The 9157-nt window shown below is 45.2% G+C and overlaps 2 protein-coding genes across 2 annotated transcripts; one reads left to right on the top strand and one right to left on the bottom strand.

Moving 5' to 3' along the window:
- Nucleotides 1-915: 915 nt before the first annotated feature.
- Nucleotides 916-5393, top strand: LOC124652392. The gene is made up of 13 exons (XM_047191407.1): nt 916-1146; nt 1526-1623; nt 1713-1795; nt 1919-2045; nt 2959-3019; nt 3138-3235; nt 3317-3401; nt 3571-3694; nt 3961-4062; nt 4232-4296; nt 4626-4707; nt 4829-4908; nt 5000-5393. The coding sequence occupies exons 1-13, from the start codon at nt 929-931 to the stop codon at nt 5055-5057; spliced, it is 1281 nt and encodes a 426-aa protein (XP_047047363.1). The 5' UTR covers nt 916-928; the 3' UTR covers nt 5058-5393.
- Nucleotides 5394-5533: 140 nt separating this feature from the next.
- LOC124652393 (protein LEAD-SENSITIVE 1-like) lies at nt 5534-7528 on the bottom strand. Its single transcript, XM_047191408.1, has 2 exons — nt 7187-7528; nt 5534-6480 (listed from the first exon to the last, which is right to left on the bottom strand). The coding sequence occupies exons 1-2, from the start codon at nt 7281-7283 to the stop codon at nt 5729-5731; spliced, it is 849 nt and encodes a 282-aa protein (XP_047047364.1). The 5' UTR covers nt 7284-7528; the 3' UTR covers nt 5534-5728.
- Nucleotides 7529-9157: the final 1629 nt, after the last annotated feature.

Here is a 9157-nt window from a genome sequence, read left to right as displayed (position 1 = left end):
AGGGTCTTCCACCGTTGGCTGCACATTCGGATCCGGCACGATCTCGCCGCCGAATCCGTGCTCCTCGCTCATCCGCCGCCGTCGGCACCAAGCCTCCGCCCGACGCGGCCGCACCACGATGGCTCCATCCACCCGGCACCATATCCGCCTCCGCCACGCCGGTGTTCTTGACCAAGGCCGCGGCGGCCGCCCTCGCGGTGGAGCCGCTACCCTCCATCGGCCTCCGATTCGACGGAAATGCGCGGAGAAGAAGGGATTAAAGAAGGAGAACTGGAGGTGGAGAGGGAGTGGAGAAGACGAAGTGGCCGAGGGAGGAGGAGAGGGTTTTCTCCGTACCGATTTGGGGGGAATGGTGGGGCGAGGGAGGCGGAGAAGGAAACGTCGGCTTTTTATATGGGATTCTATTTCGGTACACGCACGCTCGTACGCACGTGCTGTAGGCACGCTGTAGATACGTACAGAATGACGTGCGCGGGCCATACGGGCTTGTACAGGGCTCTACGGACGGTCTACGCATAGCGAAATTACGATTTTACCCCCGTTGCCGAAGAGGTATCAGAAGATCTCAGCCGTCCATGTGTTTGGCGTGTCAAGACTTTTCCCAGGGGAGGAGCACCGGAGCAGAAGCGCATCGACAGAGGGTCGAAAAATAGAGTGGAGAAGGAAAATGAAATTGAGCAAGCGTCGCATAGGGAAGCCTCTCAACGGTGCCAGATGGCGAGATGGAGTGGTCAGCAATGAGTCCCACTAGGCCCGATCGACGGTCCATCCGCTTCCACATCCACGACCAAACGGCATCCACGTACGCGTCCAGCTCCGCGCCCGCATCGCTCCACGTCCGTCCACGGCTCCCGCACCCTCTTCCTCCCGCGTATCGGTATGGGTGGCTCTCAGACCACGGCGCGTAACAGAAGTGCAGTGTCGCAGCATGGCCGCCATGGTGAGAGCATGCATGCCGCTCCGCACCCCTCCTGCCGCCGCGGCCGCCTCGTCCTCCGCCGCCACCACGGCGGCTGCCCCGAGCAAGCCTCGCTCGAACGTGCGCGTGCTCGTGCTCGGCGGCACCGGCCGCGTCGGCGGTTCCACGGCAACCGCGCTCTCCAAGCTCCGTCCCGACCTGAACATCCTCATCGGCGGCAGGAACCGGTAATTTCACATCGTTGAGTTCATTCGCATGCCATCAACTTGAACTCGGAGCGTTTGGTTTCGGTAATTAGTAAATTTACACATTTGAACTCACATATTCGAACCACAAGTCCCCAACGCAGTTTGTGGTTGCTAATTACGGTGCTTATGTTATAATCTGCTATTGAAAATCATCCACGAAAGTAGGAACAAACAGGTCAAACCAACATTAAAATAGACAAAAGCGGGTGGAACAAAGGGGGTTATAATAATCCACCATAATGTCAAACGAAGCCCATATGTATTAAACGCCCGGTGAAGTTCAGTTTTCTCTGAAAGCATCTGGTACTTGCATTTCCTCTCTAGCTAACCTACGCTTACATGTGCTCTAATTTACCAGGGAGAAAGGTGAATCTTTGGCATCTAAACTCGGCGTCCAATCTGAGTTTGTGGAAATCGATACCGGCAACGCAGCCATGTTGAAGGAAGCGCTACAGGGTCAGTCCTGCAAATTATACAGAAACCTGCTTATTCTATGCTAAGTTGAGAGAAGTAACTTAATATTTAAAGTTTTGTACTTCCCCCAGATGTGGATTTAGTTGTTCATACTGCTGGACCTTTCCAAGGGGGCGCTGAATGCACCGTCTTGCAGGCGGCCATATCGACGAAGGTGACTGGAAACTTGCTATCCCTGAGGAAAAGTGCATAATTGTTGCGACGTCTGTTGAGCTTATTTTAGTGATATCATAATTGAATGAAAATGCTATTGGCTCACTGAAACTTTTGTGAACAGACATCATATATCGATGTTTGTGATGATATGGACTATTCATGGAGAGCCAAAGCTTACCATGAAGAAGCAAAAGCTCAAGGCATTCCAGCTATTACAACTGCCGGCATATATCCAGGAGTGAGCAATGGTATTACCTCACATTCCTGTCATGAAACACCTCAATTTGGCTTACTATTTTTCTATCTACTGTTTCCAGTAATTGTTCTATGCTCTTTGATGTTCCATTAGTGCCTGCAAATGTCCTTGTTCTTTTGATTAGCACTACAACTGTGTAAACTCTCACAGTTTTTTTGTTTTGAAATGTCACCTCTGATAGTTAGACAAGAATATGCTATTCCAAAATAGTATTCGTCACCAAAAAATAAATTCCGAAACAGTATCCATAAACCAAATGGGAAGGAATTTTCTGAATCCAAGCTAGTATAAAAGAGGTAGGAACTTTGAAATCACCAACCTGATTTGTGTCACGCACATATTCATATGCCAAAAGTCGAGAGATATGTAGAAACTTAAAGCTATCAGAAAATATGTTAATCAATGTAGAAATATATGAATGTCTGATAGTTCGAGTTTTCCTTAGATTGGCATTTTCAGCGGAAACTTTTTGTGGAATTGGTCACTGAATAAGTGCCCTGTAAACACAAAAAAATCAAAGGCACTTTGATGCCTAATAAGGGCTGAACATGATGTATGTTTTAGTTTAGTTCGTTTCTGTGCCAAGGTTGCAGTGTGCAAATGTTGGGATGGTAAACTCCATCGGTGTCTGTTATATTAGATTATTTCATTACGAAAGGGGAAAAAAATTAAACTAGAAGTAACCATGGAAATACAGAAAAAATCTCATTCAACTGGGAACTCACGAACTTGTTAGGAAGGAACAAGATCATACATGTATTATCCCATTAAGAAAGTGTGTGTAGTTCATTTTGTGTGCTTTTTATCAAAGCCCACGCTTGTTCATTTAAGAAATTTCTGCAAATATGTAGAAGACAGTATCCTATTTTTAGTGCTTATTCGTGCACTGAATTGTTTTCTAACAGTGATGGCCGCTGAGCTTGTGAATGCTGCTAGAAATGAAGATGGAGAACCTGAAAGACTAAGGTTAGGAGATCTCAATATTTTCTAGAAAAAGAAAGTCAAATCAGACATTAATTACATAAGGGTGGTTTGACTTGATTCTCGATCCAGATTTTTGGCCATGTTGCTAAATCCTTTTTAGATTCTTCTATTATACTGCAGGTTCTGGTGGTGCTGGTCCAACGATATTGGCAACAAGTTTTCTGCTTCTTGGGGAGGATGTAATTGCATATAACAAAGGTACTTTGACTTCTTTATTATTGCACCACTGGTACTTCTCGGAGCAGTGGAAAGATGAATTCACTAACATTAGGAATATAGGAGAAGAAATCAAATTGAAGCCCTACAGTGGAGTTCTCAACATTGATTTCGGAAAGGGGGTTAGAAAGAGAGATGTTTACTTACTGTAAGTGTTTTCGATATTCTCTCACCCTTCTATATCTTACGATTGACAAACAAGAGAAATCCAACAGGGCGAAAAGTTACTATTTACGCTTTCTCGAAAAAAAAAAGTTACTATTTACGTTTTATACCTTGCAATTGACAAACAGAAAATCCAATGTCAACTATTTCAGGAATTTGCCTGAAGTGAAGAGTGCTCATAAATTTTTAGGTGTGCCAACTGTCAGCGCTCGATTTGGTACTTCTCCATTCTTCTGGAACTGGGGAATGGAGGCTTTTGCCAACTTTTTACCTGTTGTATGTGTTCTCAGTTATCCCTTTTTAAATTTCATGCAAGCCCTTTTATTTTATTTCTTTTATTATTGTTTCCATTATTATTGTAGTGGTATTAATTAAGGAGAGTGGAAATTGCAAACAATCAATAACATTTCTTTTCCTAGAATTTAAGAAATTAACCAATTCTATATGTTACTGGGCCTGAAAATGAGGATTAATAATTTGAATAAAGTTGATGAGTTGGTGCTAATATGGACTATACCTGACTTCACCTTGGTCCCTTTTAGGAGTTCTTGAGGGATAAAGATAAGGTTCGAGAGTTGGTTGAATTAGTTGATCCCCTTGTCCGAGCAATTGACGGCTTTGCAGGGGAGCGTGTCTCCATGAGAGTAAGTATTTCCTTACCTCTATTTTCAAAATACCATCTCTGTTCAAGCTGTGTACAGAATCTGAGCATACTAGTACTAATTATCCTCAAGCAGTGTGTACTGTAAGACCATATAATTTCTACTCCAGTTGTGTCCAGATTGTTGGATCAAATTTATTTTGTTTGCGCAGGTAGACTTGGAATGTTCGAACGGCCGGAATACTATTGGATTGTTTTCTCACAGAAAGCTGTCTGTGTAAGTACAAGAAGCTTTCTGCATCCATGACCTAATTGATCTTTGCCGTTAGTATTCACCGGATATCAGATTATGTATCCATAGCTCGCAGTTAATGAGCCTAACATTAGTTTTATCGACAGCACATACTATGGTGCACTTTCCCAGTTCAGATAATGTATCCATAGCTCGCAGTTAGTGAGCGCATAGTCACGAGTTCCCTTTCGTTTTAGAACGTCTCTATGTTTCTTTATGCTATGGTGCACTTACCCAGTTCAGAAGTGCACAAAATTATTCCAGGCAATCTATATGCATCTCATATATATGAGCATCCTATGTTGGATTTTCAGATCGGTAGGCCATTCAACGGCTGCATTTGTTCAAGCAGTTCTGGAGGGAAGCACTCAACCAGGTGTTTGGTTCCCTGAAGAGGTGAGTAGTGCTCTAATGGGAGGACACACAATGGAATAGTTAACACGAGAAACTCCTCTGCACCACACAAAGATGGAGAGACTTTCACTTTCTAAAATCTTCTCAATTAATCTTAATGCAGCCAGAGGGAATAGCAATTGACTCAAGAAAGCTTCTTCTCGAGCGTGCTTCCCAAGGGACAACAAACTTTGTGATGAACAAGTGATGTCCTCTCTATCCTATTTTCAAATTTGAAGTGGTTAACTAATATTTTGTATGCTAGCTAATATAGTTCTGTCACTTGGATTGGCAGGCCTTCCTGGATGATAGAGACCGACCCAAAGGAAGTTATCCTAGGAATATACGTGTGAAACAACAGGAAAAGAACACACCTGAATCTGGATACAACAGTTTACAACTATATCCTAAGTTTGTCGATCAAATGTTGGAGAAACTTACAAAGTTTTGGACGTATGATCAAGGATACAATGTAGGAAGAAGTTGTGCAGGCAGCTTGCAGCAAGCAGAATCCTCCATTCCTGTGATTCTTTGGTCGTGCTGTTGGAAAAGGCTGTAAATAACATAATGATTTTGTTTGCTAGGGAAGTGCAAAGTGAGCAAAACCGTGCCATGTAAAGTTGTCAGGAAAAAATGTGTACTGGGCCTGTAACTGAACTAAATGATTATAGAAGCTGAGCATTATTGCATGGAAGTAGCCTCATCTGAAGCTCTTAGATGCAGCAACTGTGGCACTAAATGGGAAAGAAAGAGTACAAGAATTATGATGCGTCAAGGTGGAATACAAGAAAAGGATTCAAGGTTGACTCAAATTTGTGCAGGGATACTCTTGGCTAAATGTTTCCACTTCTCATCGTGTAGCATTCCATACAAGCAAGTAGAGTTCTGTTACCTCTTTCAGAGGTAGATTAATTTACATGAAGACGTGTGGCACACACGCTAGTAAGGGAATTGAACAACAAATCATCACAAAGTCAGATAGACAATCATCATAGAGCTAGATCGACCAACGACAGCACCATAGCTAAATAACACATTCTTTTTTAGCAAGCTCCTTTAGCAGCTCCGGGGAGTCTCCTGGTGCTGCAGCGTCCGTCTGAGTTGCCTGCGCAGTCGGTTGAGATGGAGCAGGAGCAAGAGTAACATTCTGCACCCAGTGCTCCACAAGCCTTTCCACAGGCACCTTGATCACATCGCGGCGAACGCCCATGTCTGATACATATCGCCCCACACAGTACATGCTGCTCGTCACAACAGCCAGACCAGCAACACTAGTTGTCATGAAACGCAGCGGTGAAGAAGCCACTGCGCTGAACCCAGCATAAAGGGACGCCATCTGCCCGCTGCGCCCAAGGCTAAAAGCAGTCTCGATAAGCAGCTCCGTCTTGCAATATATGGCGAAGTCCTCGCAGTTGTTCTTGAACAGACTATACATGCCAAAGCCGCTGTTGAGGAGGTGCTGGGCACGGTGGACGACAACATGAGCAGCATCAGAAGGGGCCATAGTGCATGTTCCTCCTCGTGCTTTGGCGAGGAAGAAAGTGGGCGACACGGAATAGTCGAAGAGGTAGAGACTGCCACCATCCAAGAAGCAATCCAGGCAGGACATTATGACTCCCTCAGCCTTGATCAGGTGGCCGCATTTCTCGCAGGGAGGGCCGTCCCCCGTTGCAAGAGAGGAGCTGAACAGAAACTTGTCCATGAACGTTCCTGTCCCGATTTCATGCCCAGCTGCTCTGGTGAAATGGATAACCATGCCATCTCCGGCGTATATCCCTGAAATTGGAAGACCAGATTAGAAAACGGAAGTTCCGGTCCACAACAAGAGGGCGCACGAACAAGTATTGCAGCGATGAGCATCAATTAGTAGGCATAGGCAGTATGAGCATCGGTGTTTGTATGCAATGTGGCTATAAGATGCTATCCATTGTCAAGAAGGCTAATGAAGAAGTGAAAGATTTACAGGTCTTTGCATTTGATATAAATGATAGACAAACGAGTCTTAACAGTCAAGAACAGAAGTTAGGCGCACAGCTTAGGCTATTGCTGAATCACATGAAACGCCAGCCCTGTCACATGCCTGAATCCAAAGACTCATAATTGTGAATTTTCTAAACCACATTCCACATAGTAGAGGGGGACCAATTGAAGAACCTCCTCGCTGAAGAGCAAAATTTGCAAGATCCATGGTTATTTGGAAGACCTCTTAGACAAAATTACATTGAACGGGGGCCAGCCCAAACCTTGTATCATACCGTCACCAGCAAACTCAATTTCCCCCTAGGAAGTAGGCATTCTACACGCCGAAGCCACTGAATAGATCGATTAGGAGATGAACAGGTCTACATCTATTGTTGCAGAGCATCTTCAAGGTGACCACAGGGGAATTAAGTATGCGATTAATGGCGGCTAATACAAAACGATTAAAAAGAGATAGCTTGGGGGATAGGTTGGGGGGAAAGGAGGGGAGGGGATTGCTGACCGTGGTGGGCGTAGATATAGGCGGATCTCCACGAGTAGATGTGATCCCCGGCGGCGATGTCCTCCCGGGACACCCGATTCGACAGCACCCCCACCATTGCGTCGATCCAACGCTCCGGTCGCAACTCGCAACCGAATCCCCAAATCTGAAGCGGCAGAAATTGGCAGGGCTAGAGAACTATGATCATCCTCGTCCCCTTGCGATTGGGAGACCTTCTCCGCCCCGGCCTCGGGGTGTCGCTTGCTTAACGGCAAAGAATGCCCTGGATGAACGCGGATGGCGACGGCAATCGGTTTAGGGTTAGTTTAGGCTACGAAGCAAGGGCACGAGGAAGCGGCCGATGTTGCCCTACCGGCTAGCGCCTGTTGTCCGCTGCGTAGGATTTTATTTTGGATCTCTAAAACAGAAAACAAAAAACATAAGCAAATGAAAGACCATAGTTGTCTGTAACTCTAAGTATAGGCCGTATGGTTTCTATAAATACTTCATTTTTTTTAGCTGGATAAATACTTCATATATGAAAGAGCATATATATTCGGTAGTTCATGTATGAAAGAGTTCACCTCTTGGTGGCTTTGGATTGTGCTCGAGTCATGGGTCCACTTGCAGGATTTGTTGGTCTTATGGGAGTATGGGAGTCTTATCCATGGAACGGGCTCCCTCACCCTTGGAAAATACTCGTCCTCGACTCGAGTTTTTCTTTATCTCCATGATATGGTGAGATATCCAACACACTGAAGGTATTGCTCACCGTGTACTTTAATGGTGGTATGTCGATGATGTATGCATTGTTATTGATGAGCTTAAGAGCATCTCCAACAATCGTTGTATCCAGCGTTGTATCCAAAAAAGCAACTAATTTAGCGCGCGAGAGACGCAAATTGATGCTCCAACAGATGCTGCAACCGGTGCTGTAAAGTGGAGCGCGCTGCAAAAGCGTTATCTCGTGCACTATATCTACCGCGCCGGAAAGAGCGCGCGGTACAAATCGCGCGCAGAAATAACTACCCAGTTTTACAGCTCCAAAATTTAGAACTTCTGGTGGAGGCGAATATGGCCTCATGTGCGAAACACGGATGGAGCGCGCTGCAAAGTGCTTTTACAGCGTCAAAATTTAGCGCGACTGTTGGAGATGCTCTAAGGATCTTGAAAGGTCCATTCCCGCGAGGTGTGAGCTTGGAGTTGCGTTCGCGAGGGAACTATTCCTTGCAAAGGTGTAGCCACACGAGGTCAGCTTCGCCGAAGAACATCTCCTTCTTATTCACGCTGAGCCTTTTAGCTTGACAAAGAACTTGTTGCTCAGTGGTTACCCCTTGTTTTTTCATGGAGTTTCTTCGTATATTCGACGGGCTTGGTGACGTCTATGTTTGCTTTTTTCATGAAGTATAAGTGGAAGTACATCAAGTGTCGCTGGCGGCTTGAAACCATAGATGACCCTGAATGGGCTTTTCAACGTCATGTGGTGCTTGACACGGCTGTAGGAGAACTCGGCATGTGGAATGCAATCTTACCATGAATTAGGTTCTTTTTGACTAGCGCTTGTAGAAGGATGGACATACTCTGGTTGGCATTTTCCGTTTGTCATTCCGTTTGAGGGTGAGATGTCGAGGAGAACAATAACTTGATGTTGAACTTGGCCATCATGGATTTCCAGAGGTAGGTCATAAAATTCACATATATAGTTGAGGAGGATATTCTGGGGTAGCCGGAAATTTCGGTCCTCTTTTCGATGGAGATTCAGGTCCGGTGGTTTGAGCTTCTTCTCTATCTTCTCCCTTGGTCCATGGGTGATGCTATGGTGCTTCGTATCTAATCACACAAAGAACATTTGCACTAAGAAGTATATCATCAAGAGGAGTATCAAAATTACACATTGAGAGGAGCGAGTTCACCTCTTGGTGCAAGGCTTTGGCTCGTCCTTGAGTCATGGGTCCACTGGGGGGCTTCTTGTTCTTGAGGGAGCCTTGTTTA

Source organism: Lolium rigidum, chromosome 5, assembly GCF_022539505.1.
Source record: "Lolium rigidum isolate FL_2022 chromosome 5, APGP_CSIRO_Lrig_0.1, whole genome shotgun sequence".
In the NCBI taxonomy this organism is placed as follows: Eukaryota; Viridiplantae; Streptophyta; class Magnoliopsida; order Poales; family Poaceae; genus Lolium; species Lolium rigidum.
This window is presented reverse-complemented; position numbering and strand designations above follow the sequence as displayed.